This window comes from Hesperophylax consimilis, chromosome 20 (assembly GCF_061612785.1).
Source record: "Hesperophylax consimilis isolate HC1 chromosome 20, BYU_Hcon_1.0, whole genome shotgun sequence".
Taxonomy (NCBI): Eukaryota; Metazoa; Arthropoda; class Insecta; order Trichoptera; family Limnephilidae; genus Hesperophylax; species Hesperophylax consimilis.
This window is the reverse complement of record NC_142855.1, coordinates 4,718,502-4,746,471: the sequence shown is the minus strand read 5'-3', so window position 1 is coordinate 4,746,471 and position 27,970 is coordinate 4,718,502. Positions and strand designations below refer to the sequence as shown.

The following is a 27,970-nucleotide window of genomic DNA, read 5'->3' as shown; positions in this document are numbered from 1 at the left end:
CGAAAGAGTCCGGATAGAGAAGTCAAAAGGCCTCCCTCAGACAGTATCTTTCGCCATGCTGTTCGAGGGCAGACGCATCCGGCGCCAAGACATGGACAAACGTATCTCACCCCACAAGCCCGGGCACTCCTGCTAAGTCACCAAACGTAGCGACCCACTTTGGATGACCTATGAGAGATGGGTTTGTTATCCAATAAATGTCGGTACCCACAATTGACTCCAAAATTGAAAACTACCCACACCTTACTGACGAAGCCTTTGATATCATCAGTTATCAGTTGTTGTTTTCTGTCATGCTTGCTATTTTACTTAAATCTAACTCGTATATGAGGGCAGACATGACTCAAAATATCTGCCGTACTACCAAAACAACTGATACAATCACCTTGCACGTCAGCACTTGTTTTCTGTCATGCTAGCTTAGCTTAAGTGAGGTTAGGTTAAGTGTGTTTATTATTTTCTTCACTCTAATTATAGTCTGTTTCATTTTGTCATCAATGATTTCCGTCATACTGTAAAAATATTGGTTACTTCTATTACTTCGCATTTTTTAAATTGGTATAGGGATAGATTTACAGAATTTGAACAATTCATTAAATTTCTGTGAAAAGTTTTGTGAAAGTCCTATTAAAGTCCTGTTACTATCCAAGTAGACAATAATGTGATAAAATAATAACAGATATTTCACAGAACTAGAATTTCAACTATGAAATTCGATGAATTGTTCAAATTTTATGAAATATCCTATGGTTTTGCAGAAGTTCGTGTGAGACAATATCACCAAATGGCCATTGAGCGCCAGTTTGTTTTGAAATGTCTAACAAAATGATAGATGTCCGCTTCTGCTGTTTACAATAAGGTGGAACTTAGAATCAGCATTTAAAGGGGATCTTTCAAATGGCGCTGAATGACTATTTGTTGACAATGCTACATTAACAATTCCTTCCTAAGACATAAGACGTCACTTTAAATATCTGCCTTACTACCAAAGCTCTTGATATCGAGCATTTTGCAGGTCAGTTCAAACAGTTCCCTCTGCTTGTCTGTATCTTTGGAGGATGCACTAGTACACGATTCGCGCATGTTCGTGATGAAGTCCGCTCCGTGCTCCGTAGCGCGGTCCAAGGAGCAGTACAGCACGGAAAGAGCTCCTTCTTCCTCAGTCTTGAAGAGCGCCGTGATGCAGCTCATTATGGAGTCCTTCCAGTCCTGCGCCATATTGGTCGCCACAACGCCCGGGTGAAGAGCGCTGCTGCGTATCGGGAGAGAGCGCGAGGAGAGAAGGCGGTTCAGATGACGGGAGAACATGAGCTGAAAGAAGAAAAATGGAAAAATCAATCAAGGTTTTTTCAATTTTGCCGCCCCGGAAACATTAATTGGATAACCAACACCTCTGTCATGCTGAAAAATCATCGCAATGTATCGGTAAAGTTAGTTGTTGCATTTGACCATAGGTATTGCTAATGTGCGGAAAGCGATGCGCACGCACACCAGAATTCGAATGGTTCCGATTAGATTCCCGACCTTATCCGATTGTAGGTAGACGACTCAGTTTAGCCGTTCTCATCAAAATAATAGTTCTCGCAAGACATGTGATGTTATTATATAAAACTTATCTCATTGAAGACCATAATGCAAGTTAGTACAATTGTAATTACCAGTAACCTTGACAGTAAGAATAACTTTGTAATTCTTCTCATAAATTAACATCCTTGTAAAACTTGTAATGTAATAGAATCTAGACGAACCGTCTATAGATAATTGAAGTCTCCAAATAATATGCGAATGGATTCTGAATATTCGTGCCAATTGAAAGACATTCGACATTTGAAGCAATTACTGATCCTGCCATACGTCTGGCAATCTCAAAATCGGCATGTGAATAATGTCCTTAATAATATCCTGTCGGAGAATGCCAAAAAGAGCACAGAGCTAACATGCTGGCTAGGAGATTCAACAGGTAAAGAAGGAACTATTCCAGATATATTGCGTGAGCTATTATACTTGCGAAAGTATATTGTATTTATATTTACGAAAGTAAGTCTATATTTACGCAAGTGGTCGAGGGGTAAAACTCTCGACTAGCAAGCCGGAGGTAGCGAATTCAAATCCCGGCGTGCGCAAATAAATTTTATTTGAATAATTTGTGTTAAAAGTATCACCCTGGTGTAAGACCACCATTCAGAATTGAAACGTTGCTTGAAATGGCGTTGACTGCGTTTTGTATCCTTCATCTTTCTCATCTCCTTCTCTTCTACCTTCAGCCTCACAACGTACTCAAATTTGGGATACCATATTCTCACTGATTCCAGACGGTTGGGAGAAGTTGGGACTTTTGTGCGGTGTCGCGCACAAAAGACTCCAATAACAGGGAATTAATAAAATCTCATATGTTTCACATGGGATCCTTACGGATGTAAGTCATTTATATTTACGATTAATAAAATCAGGACATTAAAATATTTTATGTAAAAAATGGTTTAAAAAAATTAAAAACCTATTTTTAACTATAAATTTAGCCCTAAGCACCAGATTTTATTTTTGTAGACGTTGAATTAGTAACTTTCCGAGGGATCCTTTAGTAATACGTTCATCAGAAATAATTAAAATAAACAGCACGGAAAGAACGATTCAAGGCCTGCCAGGGCAAAGTCGACCGTAGGTTGGTCCATTACGACGGGCCGCGCGCCGAATTGTTTTTACACGACTTCATTACTTATGTTAAGATTCCCAATTCATTTTTGAGATTTGATATGGAAAATTCAACCTTTGGTCTGTCCAATACACAAGGGCTGCGCGTTGCATGTGTTTGTGAACGACTACCTTTATTTTAGAGTAGGTATTGTCTAGCTAACCCTAAAGTTCACCAGGGCGATACTGATAGTATCTGCAACTCCGATAGAAAATAAAACAATGTAAATAAGGAAAACAATTTTGGCGGGCTGATGTATAAATTACATTGTATTATGTTCATTCAAAATTTTTTGAATTTTTTATTACATTTTTGTTTCATGAAAATGGAGTGGAATATTATGTTAATACGAATATGTTTTGTTACATGGACGTTGTACATTGTACGCTACGCACTCCTTGCTTCATCCAAGTGCATAAACATAAACACTCAGTGGAAAATACATAGAATCGCCCTGGTTAAGACAAACTTTAAACTTCGAAACGAGGAAATTACAGATAATTTCCGTTTCGGCTTTTAGATGTATAGATATTACCTTAAAAAAATAACATATATTTATTTGGAAACTTTAAGCCTTAACCCTTCAGGCCTCGGAAGGACATTACTAGCCACAAACGTCATATTCCATTATATCTTCTTTCTAAAATAGTATTTCTTTTAGCGACAACTTCAAAAATAAGTATTATGTAGCAAATTTTAGATACCTCGGGATCATTCCGTAATTCGAAGATAATTCACCATGTCGTTGGGACTTGTTGGTAAAAATATTTAAAAATATGAAGGGTTAACCTTTCCTCATCTGTGGTGTGTATTTACTACACATTGCTTCTAATTACTTTAATAACTCTATAAATATAATAAATTCTGGGTTCAGATTTTAGGTATTCCTCCGTTATACATTTATGCACTGAATTAAAAAATAATACTTTACATAGTTTTCTAATTCAATTAAAAATCAGAGATTTTTGTTAAAAATCGGGAACAAATACACCAATACAATCAACTTTAGAACTAGAGATAAGTCACTTTTTCATCTTCAAAAATGCTCTACTAATCTCAGACAAAACGCTTTTATTTTCAGAGCTTGTACCCTATACAATAAGAATTTTAATTTAATTGACATATTTTCGTGTAGTTTAGGAACATTTAAAAAAGATGCCTTAGCTATTATTAAATAAAAATTAATAACATACTGCAAGTTATCATGTTGTTGATATGAACCCTGTCCAGTTACAAGTGACACATTTTATAAGCATCTGTTCAGTTTAGTTGTAGGTATATACATATATTGGTGATTATTGGTGTTGTGTGAGGATAAAATTGTTATTTTGTAATTTACTTGTGTTCTTATATCCGATGTTACGTTTACTTTATTGTATTTTGTATTTTCTGTAAATATTTTTTGCCCACGGGTACTGGACCCTTAGTTTGTTATTATAATTATTTTTTTAAGTGAAAACCTATCATTAGATATTATTTGTATTTTTTATAAGTTAATTATTTAAAGATGTAAAAAAATCTGTTGGTTTTCCTAAATAAATAAATAAACAAACTGTGTGATACTGCTACGCGAAGTGTGTGCAAGGAAATGACACGCTATTGATGTCCCGCTTTACTTCGCTATGCGGGAACATGAGAAATCCACACGTCCGCAGTTGTATTTTGATTTAGAACATCAATACCTACGACCGCATAGCTGTGTGTGTGTCAGCGCGACTGACTCCTAGATATGGACTCCTCGCACGTTTTTTTAGCATCTGCCGATGGTTTTTTTATGTTTTCAGCAATTGAATTACAATTATTATCACTTTTAATGGTGAATTAAGTTAATCACATTAAGTTTTGTGGATCACTTAAAACATTTATTTCAACAATACTCCTAAACACATCATGTAAACCTACAAATAGCTGTAATTTTCTGTTTTTGTTTCTTGTGTTTGTATGACTTGTTGCATATATTTTATGAAATATAATTTTATTCTTATTTTTTATGTTTCAAAGTATCTGTCAAATTAAAATTATACTACCAACCATGTAAAAGCCCTCTGGGCGTTAAATAAAATAAATAAATATATAAAATATAATAAATATAAGCGATTAGCTATGAATATTCATATTTTTCCGATATTAAATCTCTTATTTTGAGATGTGTATACACAGCACAGGAACGCGTGGATTTTTTTAGCGCAGTAAGGGAAAGATTAAGAGTTCAAGAAAATGTAATAAATCGGCAGAAATTTGGAATGAGAGGGGTTAAGTTTTGTATAAAAAAGACAGCGCAGCCGTTCCTTTGAGTTGAAAGAATATTATTCCAAGGTCAGAAGAAACCGATGAGACTGATGTCATACCAGTTTCAAGTCTATAGAGGTATTGACCAAAGAACAAAGTCAATATTTGACATCCGCGGTAACCTTACAACAGATGTAGAAACGTCTAGGAGGGTAATGGACCTATCTATTTGTAATTGTTTTTTTTATTTTTGTGACATCTCAGTCTGCACTAACTGATATAAAATATTGCTAATTTATTAAGAATTTCCTGTCAATCAAATTCTTCGTAATCCTATTAAAGACAGGACTGCAGGCTCTTAGAAGCTTAATGCTAAATCACTATTTTGATTAATCTTTATAACGAATTGGTGTACATTATGAATACCAAAAAATATGCTTTAGATAAATTGAAGGTTTTCCTATCTAGTAGAATATAAACGTTAACTAATAAAAAAAATATTTTTAAGAAATGTATGAACGCGTAAAAGAAACAACTTTTAAAAAATACAGTATTATTTCTAAAATTATCTGTGACAGTTTCACTTGATTAACTTTTTTGATTTCTTATAAAATTATTTACAAAATAAATAAAAACCAGTTTTGTGCTTGAAATCGAACGTTTCTATAATCCGTTTGTCAAGCGATTAAAATGCCTATTAACTACAATATAAGGCATAGCAATAATATACACATTTTTGGCTTGTAGCTTCCTCTTAACGAATGAATTGAAAGGTTTCACGATAAACTTTTAGTAAAAAAGGAATGCATTCTCGCGACGTCGGAACAGGTGTTAACAGGGCAAATTCAGGTGCATGAACACGTGTTCCGATGTATTCGGAAAGTACTAACATTTAATTAGAAAACAGTAGTGAATAGTTGGAGTCAGTGATGCCCGTCGAAGACATGGCACCAAATAGATCTAGTTTTCGGATACACTAGAATTCTTAACTGCAAACCATGATTCGGAACCCCGTGCAACGCCGGGGTGCACGTCAATCGTATTGAAATAAATTAGTTTTACGAGTAACAAAACTATTGCGTCAATTCTTGTATTGCTGTGACAATCTGACGTGTTTTAAATCAATGCACAACTTAAACAAATGAGTATTAGGTCATAAAGAGAGACTAGTATAATACATCAATGGTCAATAAGAATAGCTGTTCGAAAAAACATAACTAACTAACCATCACGCCGTTTCCCCGCAGGGGTAGGCAGAGAGGACGGACCGCCAACTTTTGTATTATTCTGACTCTTGACATGGCCCGACTCGAGTATCGATTCACTTGGTCGTGCCATGTCTTCCTCAGGCGTCCCCGACTCCTGTTACCATTTACATTTGCGTCGTATATTCTCTTTACAATCCTTTCTTCGCTCATTCGCTCTACATGCCCAAACGCGTCTAAGCGACCTTTCTTGATCTTATTCATTACGTTTACACCAGCCTTGCACTCTTTGCGGCCCTCCACATTTCACACACGATCATACATGGTTTTACTACACATGCGCCTCAGGGATCTCATCTCTACATCATTCAGTCTACTTTCATCCTTTTCCTGCCAGTTCCATGCCTCACTTCCGTACATCAGGGTAGGTACCAGCACTCCATTGTGGACTGCTAGCTTCGCTTCTTTGGACAATTTTTTGTTTGGAATACCTGCTTGTATTGACTCAAAGCCCGAGAAGGTCACAAGCACAGACATAGGAATTAATAGACGAGAAGATAATGGCGAGGGGTAAAATCAACTGTTGAAGAACGAAGGGAGTAAGGCTGACTGTGATTCGTCAATAAATCAATCTGACAGTAAATAGGCATCTCGCATTATAATATCACCATTTACTTCTTAAAAGTAAAATCTGCTTTTGAATGAATAGACATTTTTACATGGGAGCGCAAATTACTCGCCACGTTATGAACAAATTTGCGAAGTCTAAATTCGGCAAAAAAATTCGGTTCTATTTTCAGAGTCGAATATTTCGTTTAAGTATTTAGTTAAGACACTTTTATAAATGTTCATAATTTACTTCCCAGCAACCAACCAGCTTTGTGTTTTGCGTCCAGACGTTTCTCGATGTGATAGTAACAACTGATTCATATTATACGATGTGAATATGCTTAAAATAAAGTAAAATAATGCTTATATATGGAATGTAATACGACAATTGGGTTTATTCTCTTTTTCACATCTATTTTTACAAGTTTTCATAGTACAAGTCAACATTTTGCCGTGTTATTTCGTAAAATGAACCGATGATGCCTCGACCATAGTTTGCACAAGAATGATGACGTCACGTTTTTAAATTCACTTGAGGCCATACGCGAGCACAGCCGGCTCCAATGGAACCGGTATGGGGAGTGGGGATAATACGCTTTTTATCACTTAGGGCAGGTCTACTAATATTCATATGTCTATGGTCACAAGGTATATTATTTCTGAGTAGACCTCTCGTCCAAAAAGTATGTAATTTAGTGAATCAATATCAAATTTTCGTCTAAAATCATAAGATTTGTGAGAAGGTTACTTGTGTTTTTTACATTAATTCCACAAAGGAGGTCATGAGGAAAATACAATAAGGGTCTTTATGCGTAGAAGAAGAAGTGAACATAGGTTTTGAAGAGACCTATGTTATAGGATGGAGGAAACACAGATGCCGGCAAATCGTTCAAAAGCCGAGCAATTGAACCCAAGAACGAGTCGTAGAAACGTTAATATTAAAAAAACCAATGACGGTGCAATGCATCTCGACTTGTTATAATCTCACAAAATGTACATATGTAACGTTTATTAGTAACTAGTTGACTTGTACCCGGTATTGCTCGGGGACTTATAAATGGTTTGGGTAAAGTTTTTAAGTATTGAGTAACTGAAAACTGTAATAATATTATTGTTATTTAAGGCGATGCACTACGTCGTGTAATATTTTAAATTAAGCTGCTAACAATAACAACACTTATGTAGATGGCGTTAAGGTTTAAATTCCCGCTTAACACCATCCGCCTGTTTTGATTTATGCAAGAAAAAAACTTGGCCAAAAACTGCCTTTTATTTTATTTTGTGTATGTTCAGGCATAAATATTCAATTTTTTCCGATCTTTTTATAAATAACTTAATTTGCCACATTATACAATAAAATCATAACCGAAAATGGGTTCGTAAGTAGGAGATTTTGAACTTTAAAGCAGTTTTCATAGGCCTATACATTATTTTTTTCTGGGCTCATAAGACTTATATAAAAAATACTCGATTATTTCAAAGGTCAAAATGTATTCTACTCGCAGTATTTAATTAAAGCATCTGAAACATTAATAGGCGACCAAATTTTTAAACCAAAAACACATGATTTTGTATTACTACGTATGGCATCGCCTTAATAAATATTTGTTTCGTGTTTTCCTCGGGCGTCATAGACCTCTTCAAACATTCACTTCCAAGTCCTTCTTTTATAATATTATTAATCCTTTCAACTCTTTCTTCGTTAATTTTACCACAAATATTTATTTTTATTCATGTCTTCCTCGGGCGTTCCCGACTTTTTCCACCATTCACTTTATGTAGAATCATGAATTCCACATTGTTACTGTTAAAAAACTACATTACGTCAACTTTAATTCGACTCAGTATCTCAATCCAGTGCAGAGATAATGCGAAGTCTACCAAGGGCGTCAATTTTGAAATTTTCAGCTAATTCGGTCTAACAATTTTGAGTTTATAGGGGCAAACAAACAAATATTATTTTTTTATATATTTAATTTTTGGTGTAAACCTCAAGGATTTTTGTAATGCATTACGCAAGTAATATTTTGTATTAATGTAGCAGAAGTTATGAACTCCATAAAAGCCTTATTACTGTCTTGACTTTACATTTTCTTTATTGTTTTTTTGAGCCCCATTCTTTTATACCTGTATTTTTTTTAAATTATTCTGTATTGTCACATTTATCCTTGTGTAATGTGTAATGTTTTGGAATTGGAGATGGTTCGTTAACAAATAAATTTATATTGTTATACATATATGTGGTGATGATCTGGCTTGTAAGTCACACAGACCATCAGGGAATAATTAATTCCCTACGAAAAAATGGGTTGATTACAAAATTTACTCTGCAGGCAACAAATTATAATCCAGCCACCAAATACACAAAAAACAGAGGACTCACCGCATATATCACTCGCATTGAGTTTAGCAGCGATTCCTTAATATTCAAATTCTGCAGCGGACGACAATCGGCACAATTACACTTGCATTCGCACCATGAAATTATAATCTGTCACGACCAGCTCTCAAGAGAGTAGAATTTAGAATAATATTGAATTAGCACATTGTAATTCCAAAAGTACTGCCACATTATTGTGACAAAAATATTTTAATCCTTTAGTCTTAAATCCACCAAACAGGAATAGTGGTGCCCTCTTTTGTCAAACAATATAATTCGGATGAATCCAGCTGATTAATGCATGTACTGTAATTCATTATCACTTTACCTGCAGAGCAAAATCTATGCGAGAATTCCCAGAGAGGTCTATCCTATCCACTACTTTTAATTTTAAGTTTAAAATTTTAAGTTAACTAAGTTTTAGTTTACTGCTTCTCCAATATGTACATATAAGAAGATGTTTTTACATCAATTTGAAACACGTTTGTTAGTAAGATTATAGTATACTCACTTGAGCTAGCTTGGAATGCGCGTAGGCCCCGAGACGGTAGTAACACTGCGACATGTTCATGTCTGCCAGCTGGATGCCGCCCGTCGATCCGTGCACGCACGAGGACACGTTCACCACGCGCGAGTACTCGCCCCTTTCCCTACCGCCCCGCTCCAGACTGCCCACGAGGCAGTGCGTCAGCAGGAAGTGACCTAGACCAGGAGATGCAAAGAGCAACATGTTATAAATCAGTAAATCTTTAAAATTTTGAAAATGTTGCAAGTATTGAAAATGTTGCAAATTTTTAAAATGTAAATTTTGAAAATGTTGCAAATTTTTAAAATGTAAATTTTGAAAATGTTGCAAATTTTTAAAATGTAAATTTTGAAAATGTTGTAAATGTTATTATTGTTTAAAAAATTTCCTTATTAGCAATGTTGCAAAAATATGCATTTGAAATGTAACAATATTCTAAGAAATGTTGTTAATGATACAGTTGATGGAAATCTTATAAAAATTTTACGTTGTTGCAAACATAATAATATTTGAAAATTTTGAACATGTTGCAAATTTAGTAAGTGTTGCAGATGGTGCAAACCTCGAAAATATTGCGAAATTGCAAATATTAAGAGTGGTAAAAAAATGATACAATTTATTGCAAAAGTTGAAAATGATAAAATGTTGCAAATATTTGGAATATTACTTGCCTAGATAGTTTGTGGCCAGTTTGGTTTCGAATCCGTCCTCGGTCTCCTCGTAATCGCCAAAGATCTGGCCGGCGTTGTTGACCAGCACGTGTATAGCCGGGTGCTTACTCCGCACGGCCGACGCGAACTCTCGTACGGTCTGCATGGAGGAAGTGTCCAAGGTCATCGCCTCCACGCTGCCTAAAGACAAACAAACATCAATTATAAACATATCAGTTCAACCTCAAACAATATTATTAACAATCAGTAGATCCCACGATTAGGCAGTTAGACAACCAGACAATCATTCGAACAAACAATCAAATCATCAAGTAATATTGCAACGGTCCAACCTCAAACAATATTTATTTAATAATATATATTATATTATGCCTTCATGGGCTTTTAGACCAGCCTAAACACACCTCACCCGATGAACCCGGGCACCGGTTGTCGGTTATCCAATTAATGGTTACCAGAGTCCAAGAATCCAAAACCACCTCCCAAATTGAAAATAACAATAAATAATTTTGTGAAATAATATTATACAATTAGTGAAAATTTCTGTTCGAAAGTACATCCTTAAATCAAATGCAAGAAACAAGTATAAAAAAAAACAAGAAAAATAAAAATAACATAAATTATTAATACAGAGATTTGACTAGTTTACAAAAATACTACTTCCATTTAGGAAAAGTGTTGAAATAAATCTTTGACGTGATTCACAAAACTGGCAAAGTTAATATTAAATATATCGACATTACCTAAGTATCGGTTTCCCATAGTGTGAAACCGTTGTATTGGTAATTACGCTTATGTGTGTTGCAGTGGAATAGTGTATTTTGTCGTGTTGTTATTGAGTGGTATTCATAAGTATATTTTACGCCTGTCTTCCAATGTGAGTATTTTATAAAATGATATTCAAATTCAAAAAAATATTTACTGCCCAAAAAATACAGAGTACAAAGGGTATAGCTTATAGGTAACATCCTATTTTTTCCAGCTAACCCGACAAATACACATTATATTACATAAACAATTACATGTTAACAAATGTATGTAAATAAAAAAAAACAGAGGTATTTAATTTATGTAAGTTATTCATTTAAAGTGTAGTGACATTTGTTTAAAAGAAATGTTTTTAGTGATAATTTAAATTTAAGTATGTCGGTTATTTGTTTGATGCTGCGTGGAAGGTTGTTATATACTTTAATGGCCATATAGTGTGGTCCTTTTTGAAATATAGTTTTGTTTGCTTTTGGGATTAATAATAAGTTTTCTGTGAACCTTGAAGCGTGTTTATGTGTTGAGTTTTTTTGTGGGAACTTTTCTGGAGATGATCGAACTAACAGGCATAACTCCATTATACAGGGTGTCCGGAAACTCGTAGTACAAGCGGGAAACTGGTGAATCTACATCACATTTGGAGTCGATTTTGTAGTATATTTTTTTTTATTTGAGCTTTCGTTATCGAGTAAATCGAGTTTGAAGTTGATTTTTTTTTTTTTTTTTTTTTTTTTTAATCAAATTCTTATAAATTATTACTGAAGATCAAAGTAACCAACTAATTAAAACTATTTGAAAGTAAAACAAATGAAGAAACTCGGATTTGAAGCATTATTTTGAAATCACCCTTCATTTAACCCGGTGTAATCATAAAATATTTCTGCTCTGCAGGGTTAAAACATCTGTTATTCAACCCTAAACACCAGAAAAAACTTTAACCCTAAAATAGCCGAAAAATATTTTTTTTTGGTTTTTTTTTTTTTTTTTTGAAAATGCTCAAATCAAAAAACTTTATGTTTTTTTGGGTTCCCCATGTGGTGTAGATTCTCCAGTTTCCCGCTTGTACTACGAGTTTCCGGACACCGTGTATATATGTCCGTCACTGTGAGAAGTTTGATATTTATTTATTTTTTTAATTATTGTATTACCTACACGGAGAAAACACACTGACATGTGTATAATTCGTTTTTATCAATGATTATTCCAATATGACATTTCGGTTAAAATCCATTAATGGAGGACTGAACGCAGTTGGCGCTAACAAAAAATTGTCCAAAGAAGCGAAGTTAGCAGTCCATAATGGAGTGCTGGTACCTACCCTGATGTATGGAAGTGAGGCATGGAAATGGAAAAGAAAGGATGAAATTAGATTGAATGCTGTTGAAATGAGATCCCTGAGGCGTATGTGTAGTAAAACCATGTTTGATCGTGTGAAGAATGTGGAGATCCGCAAAGAGTGCAAGGCTGATGTAAGCGTAATGAGCAAGATCAAGAAAGGGACGCTTAGATGGTTTGGGCATGTAGAGCGAATGTAAGGAGAATATACAATGCAAATGTGAATGGTAGCAGTAAGTCGGGGACGTCCGAGGAAGACATGGCACGACCAAGTGAATCAGATACTTGAGTCGGGCCATGTCAAAAGTTAGAACAATAGCAGAGTATGTATGTGTTTGACCGAGTTGTTTGGCGGTCCGTCCTCTCTGCCTACCCCTGCGGGGAAAAGGCGTGATGGTTTTTTTTATTTTTTTCTATTTATTATTGAATCTTTTTTTATACATACATGGTTCCATAAAATATTGAAAAATGTATAAAAAATATTGAAAAAATGTACATAATTAAAAAAAAATCCCACGAAGGCGAAGCCTGAGTGTGGGTATTATAAGTATTTTTATCTTATTTCTATGGTTTAAGTGGAGATACAATATCAAATATAAATTTAAGTTATTTTAAAAGAGTTACTGTAGAGATGCAATACAAGAAACAAAATCATGAAATATGTAAAGAGTTTTTATGGTTAGTTAGTTAGTTAGTTAACATTCCGGTTAACAGTGATTAGAATTGTATTGTGTGAGAGAATGGGAATTTAAGATTATTTGAAGATTATATGATGTATATTGAATAGGTAACAACTATAAAATATACCAGGGCTTCCCTAACTGTGAGTCGCGACGCCCCGGGGCGCCGCGGGATCATCCCAGGGGCGTCGTGGGGCAATCTTTATAGCGAGAATATCGTCCCATCAGCACTGCAGCGTTAAGGGTTTTATTACCGTTTGCGACATCATACTTGTGTGACAGGTTTCTCTGCAGTTGCAGTAATTAAGAATAAGTACAGATCAAAAATAAATTTAGAGGCAGAGACGAGAGTGGCGATTTCGAAACTTCAACCTCGTTTTGAGAAACTATGCTCAGAAAAGAAAGAACATCCTTCTCATTAATACCAAAGAAAAAAATTGCTTTTTTTATCTTTTTTGTTTGCTTCCATACTACGTGACCCGTTCAGGGGGGGCTTCAAAATACTACGCTTGGTACAAATGAGCGGCGGGGGGCTGAGATTTCTTAGTCACTGGGGGGGGGGGGGGGGGGGGGGGGCGTCGCAAAAATATGGCAACTTCCCAAGGGCGTCACAGTTGAAAAAAGTTTGGGAAGCCCTGGAATATACTATAGAATAACATATGTTGTAACAACTGTAGAATATACTATATTCTACAGTTTCCCGCTTGTACTACGAGTTTCATACAAAAGGTTGAAATGGAAATGTTTTATGGTATATATTTTAAAATTCAAACATAAATGCCAATAAATAAAATAGTTTAAATACGCATTACATATTTTCTATGCCCTTGGTTGAGTAATTTGATCTAAATGACAAAATTAAGTTTTGCCTGATAAAGGTCACGCAAAAATGTTTATCAATCACGTAACGTCCAAAAATAATACATTTTTTATGTAAATTTTATTACCGTTAGATATTGCGGTATTTTAGCGGGGGCGCCGAGCGCCAAAGGAGCTCAAGCGCCAATTTTACGATTTTTCACATTTTGATGTAAGTTTTTTTCTATAAATCGAAATGTGTCATGCGACAAAGTTTCATTGCTCAAATATAAATAGATATTTTCCAATAGACTTTTCTGTATCATAATTATTTTGGCCGTTATTACATGGAGAGCGAGACACCAAAACAGTTGTCAGATTTATAAAGTTGAATATACGTTCTCAAAAGTGAAATACTTTCGACGTATGTCCCCATCACCAAAAATCACCGAAAATTTAATCTGTTTTACTGATTTTTCTTTCACATACGCTGTTGTTTAAAATTAATGTTTTCCAATAAGAGGTGTTATTTTGAATAGCCCGCTATTTCGGTAGATGTTACTTTTGAAACCATGATCTTTTACGATTGAATATCAAAATAACACCTCTTATTGGAAAACCCTCTATTAAGGGTTTTTTATTAGTTGCAATTGTAACGTTTGTACATGATGTAGGTACAAATTATAATATTAGACAAATAAATCACAGTTCTCTTCACTAGGGTGCAGTGGCGGTTTTCTCTAAAGTGCGTTTGTGCGGCGAACCCCCATTAAAAAGATGAGAAAATAAAACAAACTTGTTTTATAATAATATAAGCACATTATAGATAGCACGCTATTAAAATTTCGCCTTCAAAACCCGCGCCACCGAAAAATACGATACATATTCCAAGTTTGTGCGAGTTGAAATCCGCGCCAAACTCTTCATACAAAAGAATTTTAGCCGGTACAAACCCTATAACGGTGACATATACAAAATTTGGTCTTTCTTTGCAAAACTAAGACAAATTGTGTGCGTCGAACACGCTTTGTGATATCACGTGACCTCCGAACATTGACGAATGTAACCGAAGAAACCCGAGCACTTCGCGGACTGACTTAGTGTTATTTTTTATGTTATATTATGGTATTTAACTTTGTAGTCATTTTTGTACATATTTTTGTTTTCTTGTTTCTGCATTTCTCCAACCGTTTGCTTATGGCATTTGTAAATCTACTACCTATTGAAGTAGACCGATTTTGATTTCTGTTTTCGTATTTTTTTTTTTTAGATAAGTCGTTATATTCCTTAATTATATTTGCGAAAGTTTCGGCAAACGCCCCATTGCCGTCGCTAGTTATGCAATTTTGTGTTTTGTCTTCTCCAGTTCTCCATCTCCAGTATTCTTTCGGATTTCAAAATGAAAGCGTTTGCGTATATGTTTAGTTATGCGTTTGCGTTTATTGATTGCCGCGAATATTTTGTCATAATTTTTTTATACAATGGCGGAATACAGTGTTGTCTATATAAAAAAATAATGCCAATACTTATGAAAAAAGGTTGGAAATTAAAAATAAAGGGCCTCCGCGTCCTGACCTCTCATTAAACCAGGCTTGTGCCGCGAAAACCGAGAAATCTTCACTCGAGTTTTTAAACGTGAGTGGTACGCGAGGTGTACTTGGTTATGTGGTTGCGAGGAAACCAATCGGTTATTTTGCTTCCCCTTTTTAGTTATTGGAGGCGACCCATCGTGGTGTAAAATTGGAGTAAATGATCTTTCCTTTATTAATAATTATAAATATAATTTAATTCCTATAAAACTTTTCTCATTATCTAGTAATTGTGTCTAGTGTAAAGTGATTTAAAAACAATAATATGTAGGTACCCCTCCCACAAACTTTATTTAAGTTGTGTGACTGCTGCCGTATTCGACTATTTGACGAAGGACAACAGTAAGTAAATTTTAATTAGATATGTTTATCTTCTCTTGAATTTCTGAACCCCCTGTTAAAAAGACCACGAACCGCCACTGCTAGGGTGTAGTTTTAAACTTTTGTTTTTAGTATTTTTAATGAAAAACTAATGTTTATAAGACAAGGTTTTATGTATAGCACAAAGGATAACTAATAATTATAAGATATAATTAGTCTCCTGAAAATATCTCCCGAATAAAAATAAATGTCGCCAACGGAAATTTCTAAAAATAAGTTTTGGAATAAATTTTTCATTCCAAAACGTTTTTCTATTGCTATCCGAATCCTTAAGTAAAAACATATTATTTAAATTATGTCTTATTATTTGAGTTTGTAAATATTAATGCCACAGAAGCTTATGCGACAAAAAAGTATTAAAATTTATATATTTTCACTAACTTACTAACTCGCTCACCAAGCACAAGAACCAGGTTCTTCTTTGGTGAGATTGCGATTATAAATATATTTTGAAACCATATGTAATTTATGTAACATCACTGTTCTCACTTATATACAGGGTGTATCGGCACGTACCCGACAAACTTTAACCAGCTATTCCTTAGCATATTTGGAGTAAAAAATCCAAAATGCACTTTGCTGTCCGGTAACGTTTTTTTTTCATAAAAAAATTATTATTCATATTTTCACCACTGTTTTATCCTTTTTCAAAGTTTGAAAACCCATCTGGCAATATTTTATTCGAATTCCGTTGAATAATGCACGTGTGTACCTATATTGGCGCACTTTTACAATCACAACGAAATGGCACGGCACCATTTGTCTCATTTTTAACTATTATTATTAAGTGTGTGCGAAAAAGTGAAGACGCTTTTCGACATACTTGCTTATAACAGCTGTTGAACACAAAAAGCAATGCCAATGACAGTGATGTAGTGTGGAAATTCTTAATTTTTTTGTTTTTAATTGAAAAAAAAATGCTACCGGACAGCAAAGTGCACATAACATTTTTTACTCCAAATGTGCTAAGGAATAGCTGGTTAAAGTTTGTCGGGTTAGAGCCGATACACCCTGTATATTAAATAAATAATAAAAAAATAAATTAGTTAAAAACTGGTGTTTGAGTTCTTCTGGCGCTCGACGCCTCGTATGCATTACGTGAAAATTTGGTATTTTTTCTTAATCAACATTGAATTAATAATTTAATGTTTCGGTTATCCTTGGGATGAACTTCGCTAATAATTAAATTAAGACTTTAATCCCCGTGAGCCGAAGAATACACATTTGCTAGCAGCTTCGATTTTGTTGTTTTTTGTTTTAATCTTCGAAAATGCGCATATGCGAATGAACTAGCGCACTGTAAATAAATAACATATGTTTATCCGTCACACTATCTTGGTTACAAACTAATTCTAATTTTGAATATTCAAAAATGCTCCTAGCACACTGTAAATAAATAATATGTGTTTATCCGTCACACTATCTTGGTTACAAACTAATTCTAATTTTGAATATTCAAAAATGCTCCTAGCACACTGTAAATAAATAATATGTGTTTATCCGTCACACTATCTTGGTTACAAACTAATTCTAATTTTGAATATTCAAAAATGCTCCTAGCACACTGTAAATAAATAATATGTGTTTATCCGTCACACTATCTTGGTTACAAACTAATTCTAATTTTGAATATTCAAAAATGCTCCTAGCACACTGTAAATAAATAATATGTGTTTATCCGTCACACTATCTTGGTTACAAACTAATTCTAATTTTGAATATTCAAAAATGCTCCTAGCACACTGTAAATAAATAATATGTGTTTATCCGTCACACTATCTTGGTTACAAACTAATTCTAATTTTGAATATTCGAAAATGATCCTGGCACACTGTAAATAAATAATATATGTTTATCTGTCACACTATCTCGGTTACAAACTAATTCTAATTTTGAATATTCCAAAATGTTCCTAGCACACTGTAAATAAATATTATATGTTTATCCGTCACACTATCTTGGTTACAAACTAATTCTAATTTTGAATATTCGGAAATTCTCCTAGCACACTGTAAATAAATAATATATGTTTATCCGTCACACTATCTTGGTTACAATCAAATTCTTTAGAACTCAAATTTCAAGTCCTCAACTCAAGTTCATTCAAAAACATAGCTGCCAAAATATGGGAAAAATTGCTTGCAAGATAAAATTGCTAATTCTGAATTTGAAATATGACGTATCAGGTCCCAATGGTCAAGTGGATAATGACGTTGTCCCGGTAAGACTGCGTTATCCTGCGTTCGACTCCCAGTTGTTCGGTTTCATTTATAAGTATTACTTTCTTCATATGAGTACCACTCTAAAGTCCCAACTGCTCTCTACCCTCTGCAGCCAGAGAGAGATAGCATCAGTAAACTGTGAGGCTGAAGGTAGTGGTGAGGGAAGAAGATTGGGAAGAGGAAGGTGGCAAAGCCCCTGGTTATTCAGATCTGGTCACCAAATACGGCCAAAGCCATGTCAAGCAACGTTACAATTCTGAATGGTGGTCTTACACCAGGGCGATACTGAGAGTATCTTCCACAGTGGAAAGTACCACAAATATACTGTATATTAATTTAAAGGAGTAATTTGTGAAATAATACTAATTAATGAAATTAAATTTACTTGCGCACCCCGGGATTCGAACCCGCCACTTTTGGCTTGCTAATCGAGAGCAAACGGGTAACCCTAGACCGTGGAGTATTACCTATTCGTTTCGTCAATTCCTAATGTGTTTATCTGTGTTAAAGCGCGTCGTAAAATTTCATCTCAAATTTGAATGTCATAAATCCGATTAAAAAAATTCATAATACTGTGTCATTACAGGAAAATTACAATAAATTAAAAATGTATTAATTTATCCAAGACTCTATCTAGTATGTAATAATTGAATTCGGGTGGAATATTGCAATCCCACATAAAAATAGCAGCCAAAAATATGCGTTAAGTTAGTGATGATAATATTGGTTGTTCTGAAGCTGGATGTGATGTCTGATACAGTTAAATATGGCCGAAGGGGATATGGTCGGATTAGCTCAGTGGTATAACATGTATATAATGAAATTCCGTGTAATAATAACTCCAATTTCTGACCTTTCCCTTACATTTTGATGGCAACATGCTACACCAACGACATGATTTATGCTCCTTGCTTTTCTTTCATGAATTTTTATAGATTTTATGTGACTTGTACAATGTTCGAACCGACGTTTTCAATGTAAAATACGTTATCAAGAAAGTTTATAATCTAAAACAAAGTCCATAGATTGTACTATCTTTTCCTTTTGAAATTTGCTTTATAAAATATGTTATCAAGAAGGTGAATAATCTAAAACGATGTCTGTTTGGTCATTCCCAATATCCGATAGAAAATTTCAGATTATTCACCTTCGTGATGAGATATTTTATAAATCAAATTTTATAAAGTAAATGTCTGATCGGACATTTTCTTTAATAATAAAAATAATAATAATTGGATGACTTGTATAGCGCCGTTTTTTTGTGCAAAATCACCTCAAGGGCGCTGTACAAACTTATAATACATTTCTACAGTGATCTATGTCATTACTTAACTATTTATGGAGATAATATACAGTACAATACTTAACTGGTAGGTCACTTGAGATTAACACTTAATTAACATTATCTAATTGTTTATTGGCGAAATTTATATGTTAGCAAGAAGGTTAATACTTTAAAACAATGTCAGATTAGTAACTTCCTATGTAAAATACGTTTTCAAGAAGATGTTTTCAAAGTCCAATCGGAAATTTCACTGTCCGATTTGACATTTCTTAAATCCGACAAGACATTATAATATGTTATCAAGGAAGTGTATAATCTAAATTGTCCAATCCTATCGCTTCACAATATCCAATATGTTATTGGGAATGTGCAATCAGACATTGGACTCTGATAGTGCTGCCAATGGGTATTACTGCTTTTTTACATTTTCTTTGCGTGACCGATCGATTTTTGTCAAATCAACCAGATTTTAATGAATCTATGTCTTAATAACATAGTAATACGTCCCTAATCAGCAGTTTAAAAATCCGACAGCCACTAATACTGCGGTATTACGGCCACTATACGCAGTACGATAATATGCAACGTTTTCTACTAACCTGACCCTCCATCCGAATTATCTATTACAAGTAAGACAGATTGAGTACTTGCTGTGAGCAATGTGCTGTTTTGTTGCTATAATCTAAAAGAAAATAGTAAATAAAAGAAAATAGAAAAATCATTCGTACCGTTAAGTCCTTCCTTCTGGAACACCTCTCCCATATCTTTACAGCTGTCCGGATTCCTGACTCCGACAACCACATGCATCCCTCTTTCTACAAGTCCCCTGACCACGTAGTAGCCCAATCCCCTCGCCCCTCCCGTTACAACCGCCACGCAGCCCGTTTTATCCGAGCAGTCTATGATCTTCTGCCTTTTTCTATAGTATATATCAGTCGCTATAGACCAGGTGCATGTGAGGTGGTATATAAGCAATCCCTTGGCCTTCCAAGCGGGATGGGTGAACATAGCGCAATTACCCGTGGCCCAGGCGATAAGCGTCACAACTCCCAGTTGGACAAACACGATGAGAAAGACAAACAGCTCCATGGAGTTCCAGCTATATTCGATGTGTTTGGTCCAAAGTAGTTTCTGTCAGCAGATTGAGAAAAACACCTAAACCTTTCAGTAAACAAGAGTTCACTTTTGCCTTTAAATCTGGATGGTATTCTTGCCAGCAGGGTTTAATTGTTTGCAGTAAACAAATATTCGTTTTTTTGTAAATTTTCTGTAAACAATTGTTCGGATTTTGATGCTTTTTCTGGCTAGGTTAGTGATTGAATGACTTTGTTAGCAGTAAACAATTGTAGGTTTTTCTTGCTAGAAGAGATATAGTGATTGAATCACCTTGTTTTCAGAAAACAATAACAATAACCGTGTGTTGTAAAATACTGCAGGTTTGTAAATACTGTTTACAATATTTGATATCTTTGATTGATTTATTGCTAATTCACTTATCGTGTTTGACCAATATTTGCGTTATTGTATTTATCCTTGGTTGTTTTTTAAATCGAATATGAATCAATTTGATTTCCAGAATCCACTTTGTATTATTTTAATTTATTATCATCTTAAAGTCGATGATTTCTTCGATCAGAATCACTGCCGTACACTTATTTATATGGCGAGAGTTGGAATAACGGTCCTAACCGGTTTCTGAAACAAAAACAACATTGAAAATTAGAACATCGTAAAGAATAGTGAACAGTTTATGATAGGTGAGTTGCGGTGCTGAATTTTTAATATTTTTACTATCTGACGTGTACCTGGCGTCTCTCGAAGACTTATGTATTTCACTTGATCCTACCAACTCCTCATCAGGCGTCCTCGACTTTTTCAACTATTCACTTCAATGTCATTCCATATATTGTCCTTACACTTCTCAATTCAATAAAAATTTTATTTTTTGGAATAACTTAGTGTAAGTTAAACGTTTAGGAATAGCTAATATTGTCTTCAATAATTACATACTAAAATTTGAGGTTTTACTGACTAAGTTATTCCAATAAATAAATATTCATCCTAGACTTGCAGAAAAGTCAATAGATGTCGCACATTAAAATACAGGTTTATCTAAAGACGCTGTCTAGATTGCATTTAATTCGGGTTGAATCTCTTGCGATCATAAAAATAGCTGCCAATAAAAATATGCAGTGAGAAAAATTAAGACAGTGTTGGTAGTTCTTATTCTTATATAAATATGACCGAAGGAGATAGGGTCCCATTAGCTAAGTTGGTAGAGCGGTGTCCCGGCAAGGCAAAGGTCCTGGGTTCGTGTCCTAGGTGACCGTATTTTTTTCTGATTTTTCTGTTTCAGATTTTCGTTAAGGAATTGCTAATATTTCCTTCGCTTGTTGAATATTTCAATTCAATTTGTTTATTCCTTTAACATTACAAAATTACATATTAATTAGTTTTTAAGTACATTTGTAAAATGGTACAGGATTTTCGAAAAAGAGGTGTTATTTTGATATTCAATCGTAAAAGATCAATGGTTTCGTTGCTTGTGTGGCACGTAGCGTCGTCTTGTTGAAATTAAACGTTTTCCAAATCCATACCATCCAATTCCGGCCATAAAAAATCATTAATCATCTCTCGATAGCGCAATCCATTCACCGTAACTGTTGCTCCAGCCTCATTTAAAAAAAATTAAGGTCCGATGACTCCGCCGGACCATAAACCGCACCAAACAATCACACGTTGAGAATAGAGAGGCTTTTCAACAATAACTCTTGGGTTTTCCGAGCCCCAGATGCGACAATTTTGCTTGTTGACGAAGTCACCGATGTGGAAATGGGCCTCATCACTCAAGATGATTTGCATTTGATTCACTCAAGTGAATTTTAATAATTTCAATGCGTTGTTGAAGCGTGTATCTTTTTTTAATGGCGTTGTTTCTACTTGTCAAATAATAAAAAATGACAGCTTCAAAAGTAACATCTACCGAAATAGCTGGCTATTCAAAATAACACCTCTTATTGGAAAACCCTGTATAACATAACATTGGTTGCCGTGTGGGGTACATTTTTTCTTAGCCTTAAACAATAATTTCAAAGGGACGTGACATTAAAAAATATGAATGAATTTATTAAAATTATCTTAAGGTTGAATTTTGCAATTTGCAATCTCTTGTTTTATATAGGTTAGCTGCACCCTTGCAATTATTACTCAGATGGCAATAAAGTCGGTCTTTGAAGCTGAGGTCAGTAAAATTTGGGAGATTCTAATCAAAAAAATAGGGGCTTCAGAAAGGTACTTAAGGCGATGCACTACGTAGTGTAATATTTTAAATTGAGCCGCTTTCAAAAACAACCCTTACGTAGATGGCGATAAGGTTTAAATTCCCGCTTAACACCATCCGCCTGTTTTGATTTATGCAAGAAAAAAACATGGCCAAAAAGTTCCTTTTATTTTATTTTGTGGATGTTCAGGCATAAATATTCAATTTTTTTTCGATCATTTTATAAATAACTTAATTTGCCACATTATACAATAAAATCATAACCGAAAATGGGTTCGTAAGTAGGAGATTTTGAACTTTAAAGCAGTTTTCATAGGCCTATACATTATTTTTTTCTGGGCTTATAAAAAGACTTATCTAAAAAATACTCTATTATTTCAAAGGCCAAGATGTATTCTATTTGCAGTATTTAATTAAATAATCTGAAACAATTCTAGGCTACCAAATTTTCACACCAAAAACACATGATTTTGCATTACTACGTATGGCATCGCCTTAAAAGTAAAACGAACTGACACTAAAAAACATATCCTAGAAGGACATTGTGACTGAAATACCAGGCTTATTCCCAACCCGCCAAATGATTCAATATGTACTAGTACCTCAATCATCGTCAGAATCATTTGGCGGGTTGGAAATAAGCCGACATAGCTCAGTGGTTTCAGAGCACCTGACCGGACATCAGAAGGCGCGGGTTCAATTCCTGTCGGCGGCATTTATTTTTACTCGGGAGATATTTTCAATTTGTATTAATATTTCAGACGACTAATTATTGTTTATAATTATTTAAATATTTTGCAATTAAAAAACGTACAAATTACAGTTGTCTGTGCTGTACGTTACTTAGACGGGAAATCTGGTTCAATGAACTCAATTTTGTTTTGAATTTAAGTGATATTTTCAAAATTGACTGTTATGAGAATTCAGATAAGCGATAGAGTACTACCTATTATACAGTATTTTTAATCAGAAAATAATTTCAATTCTCTTCCTAATTGCAACTGATTTTTCGAGAGTTTTGAATCATATATTTTATTATTACTAAAAAATCACGGGTTAGCACAAATACATTTTTGAAAAAGTTTTTTGCTAAATATCATATTTTATGTATGTTCCTACCCAGTTAATCGCTTGTCCAGATTCCTTACGCAATCAGTTCCAATTTTGAACTAAATTTCATGCACGACGCACAGATTTAATTAAAACTTAGAATTCATACTAATACATATATACGTAATTTTCCAAACTAGCAAAGTTAGCAGTCCATTATGGATTGCTGATACCAACCCTGAGAAGGCAGTGAGGCTGAACGGAACTGACAGAGTAAGCATGAAAATTGACTAAATATTTTAGAAGTGAGATCCTTGAGGCGTATGTGTGTAGAACCAGTGTTGTGTGGAACTTCTAAAATAATTCAAGGCAAGCGTAACGAAGATGGTTGAGATAGGGACGCTTAAATGGTTTCGGCTTGTAGAGCGAATGAGCGGAGAGAGAAGTGTAAGAAGAATAAATTACGAGTATGTAAATGATCGAAGTCGGCTACGCCTGAGGAATGACACGTTCAACTGAACTAAATGGGCAGGTACTTGATACTTGAGTCTGGACGCGTAAACAGTTATTATAACAGAAAGGTGGTTATGACGTTATGAGACTATGTAGGAATTTATTTATTTATTTATGTAATATCAACGGCATAAATATACCATAAACAATGATAACATGTCACAGTTAAAATCGTAGAAATATTTAAAAAAAAGAATTACAAATATATGTGGCATTTGATTGTGTAATGACATTAGAGAGTAAGTAAGTAAGTAAACAAGAGATACAAGTACATAAGTTTGTATAGTGCAAATAAGGTAGAATTAGATTAAATTAATATTGCTTGAAAAGATTTGATAGCATAGCCCTCTTGTACCTACCTTGCGTGCAGTTAAATAGATCTGCCACATCTGCGTATCTATTACTAACTTCATGCAACCTAGGTACAAGCGAGTGTTTGGAATACTCAGTCCTGATATTGTTGCATTTAAACACAATTTTAGAACGAGTAGCTCTCGTGGGTATATGAAATTCAATGAGGTTAATTAAATCAGGACTGTCTATACTACCATTTACAATTTTGAACATAAATATTAAGTCGGATATAATTCTTCGATCTGAGAGTTTTAATAAATTTAGATTTTTCATCAAGTAATTATAATTTATATTTTCAATGGGAATACCGAGTTTAAAATTAATGTGTCTTTTTTTCGATTGAATCTGAATGTAATTTGTAGTGGGGGGACCAGATCGAGGAGTTATATTCGACTTGACTACGAACCAGGGATGTATACAAAATTTTTAATGTTGAAATATTCTTGAAACCTCTGGAATTTCGAAGAATGAAGCCTAGCATTTTCATTCCTTTATTATTAATATTATTTATATGCGATATAACAATATGCGGACTGCAAACATGAATGCGAATGTTTGCAGTCCATCTGCTTACCTCTACGGGGAAACGGCGTGATGGTTAGTTAGAAAACAGGTTTTAGTGATTACTTTGCATAGAAAACTACTTGTATACGAGTGCAGAAATATTCTAATTTGATTTACAAATATTAAATAATAATATCATCTTTTCAGAGTCCGGTTTCAAAATTTATGACTGCTAAAATTTATTTAAAGTTTACAGACGCGCTCATCCACTTAATAGACGATCTCTAGAAATGTCATCTACACCGATATGTGCCCGATTTACGAAAATCTTTTCGACTCTAAAACTCGAAAATTTCAATTCTTGTTCTTATCAGTGCCAAGAGTGTTTAGAAAATGATTTGAATAGCAGAAGAAGTCGGTGACACCCGAGGAATACTTAATGCCGTATCTCTGGGCCAAAATGAAATACGAAGTAGAATTATAGTCGATATAATGTAGTTTTTAACAGTAACATTTGGATAGCAAATAATTATAAGCAATTATTAGTATTTTTTTCACTTGTATCAAACACTTTGTGGGTATACATAATTATGAAAAATAAAATAAAATAACTTTGTTTGAATATCACTTTATTGTATATATTTATAACCAACCGGTTTCAGTTCAATCCGAACCTTCATCAGGGTTAATAAAAACATATTGATACAAACATATAACTGGCAGAGAAAGGATAAAAGTATTCTGAATGCTGTTGAAATGAGATTCCTGAGGCGTATGTGCGGTAAAACCATGTACGATCGTGTGAGAAATGTGGAGATTCGCAAAGAGTGCAAGGCTGGTGTAAGCATAATGAGTAAGATCAAGAAATGGACGCTTAGATTGTTTTGGGCATGTAGAGCGAATAAGCGAAGAACGGAATGTAAGGAGATTCCCGAGGAAGACATGGCACAATCAAGTGAATCAGATACTTGAGTCTGGCCATGTTAAGAGTCAGAATCATAGAAGACTATGTATGAGACGATGTATGAATGTGAATGAGGCAAGGAGTAGGTACCAAGACCAGTTGTTTGGCGGTCAATCCTTTCTGCCTACCCCTGCGGAGAAACGGCGTGATCGTTAGTTTTTTGGATACAAATTATAGGTAATTGATCAAAAATCTAATCAAATTAATCGTATTTCTGTTGAAAAAACGTGACTGCAGGCGTTCACCGAATGAATTGACAGATTTCCTAACAAAGTATCGACTTTAGTCATAACATTTATCAGGAAAAGGACGCCTGCATGAATACGTGTTCCGTTATATTCTGAATAAACAACCATCACGTTTTTAATAAATCGGCCACATTCATTTCTCTCCGTATGTCAGACAACACCGTCGAAGAAAGCAATAGAAAAACCGGTTTGATATCTCTAAAATTTTAAGATAACCGTTTGCATAATATATCATTTAAGATACATTTTTTGTTCCTCGCTGCAGCGCGAATTTTAGAATTTTAAAGAAACCAAAAATAACCAATTGTAAATTCTTTTTTTTTTTTTTTAATTTTTATATTTGTCTTTGGTTAGGTTATATATTTATTTCAATTTGTTTTAGTTATCTTCTCTTGTTAATTTGATCTTATAGAGCGAATGAACGAAAAAAGGAATGTGAGGAGAATATATTATGTAAAGATGGGGAATAGTCGGGGACGCCCGAGGAAAACATAATTTATTATAAATATAATTGCAAATATAATTTTTTTTTTCTGTTCTATCTTTTTGTTTTTGATCATATATGTTCTTGTATCTCTATATGGAATGTGTGGGACTGCACTAACCTCCCCACATACCGGAATAAACAGTTTATTATTATTATTATTATTTAATACTCGAGTCGGGCCTTGTTAAGAGTCAGAAAAATAGAAGAGTTTGAATGACGATATAAGAGTTTGAATTACGATACAAGAGTTTCAATTACGATATAAGAGTTTGAATTACGATATAAGAGTTTGAATTATGATACAAGAGTTTCAATTACGATATAAGAGTTTGAATTACGATATAATAGTTTCAATTGCGATATAAGAGTTTGAATGACGATACGAGAAATTCAATTACGATATAAAAGTTTGAATGACGATATTAGAGTTTGAATTACGATATAAAAGTATGAATTACGATATAAGAGTTTGAATTACGATATGAAAGTTTGAATTACGATATAAAAGTTTGAACTACGATATAAAAGTTTGAATGACGATACAAGAAATTCAATTACGATATAAAAGTTGGAATTACGAACAAGAGTTTCAATTACGATATAAGAGTTTCAATTACGGTATAAAAGTTTGAATTACGATATAAAAGTATGAATGACGATATAAGAGTTTGAATTACGATATAAAAGTTTAAATTACGATTTAAAACTTTGAACTACGATATAAGAGTAAGTTTTTAGATTCTCACGGCCAAAAGCATTTTTGTTGCAACGCTGTCCGAAACGTCGGCTAAAGAAGGAGTTAGCGCAACACGGCATAACACCCCAAAAACAAACAACAAAAAAATACGATATAAGAGTTTGAATTACGATATAAAAGTTTGAATTACGATATAAAAGTTTGAATTACTATATAAAAGTTTTAATGACGATACAATGTTTGAATGTGAATGAGGCGAGGTTTTGAAGTTTTTAAATTTTTCATACTTGAAAACAATATTTTTTTGGAAAAGTCGTCGGAAATTAGGTGGGGAATTTTTTGTAAAGATCTTTTTGAAATTATGTCAAGTTTAAAATAATATAAGAAAAAAAAATACCTACATTCGATATTATGTGAAAAACGAAATTTTGCAAAATTTGCATATATAAGTTTTTGATTTTGTTATGTGTAGTTTTGAAATTGTTTAATGTTGGAAAATATTTGAT

At 34.0% G+C, this 27,970-nt stretch overlaps 1 protein-coding gene across 1 annotated transcript; it reads right to left on the bottom strand.

Moving 5' to 3' along the window:
• Positions 1-13: 13 nt before the first annotated feature.
• Positions 14-20,640, bottom strand: LOC149413958 (polyprenol dehydrogenase-like). Its single transcript, XM_089643735.1, has 4 exons — positions 20,096-20,640; positions 10,313-10,492; positions 9,627-9,817; positions 14-1,311 (listed from the first exon to the last, which is right to left on the bottom strand). Exons 1-4 carry the CDS (start codon positions 20,454-20,456, stop codon positions 967-969), a joined length of 1,077 nt encoding a protein of 358 aa, XP_089499861.1. The 5' UTR covers positions 20,457-20,640; the 3' UTR covers positions 14-966.
• Between the last annotated feature and the right edge of the window lie 7,330 nt (positions 20,641-27,970).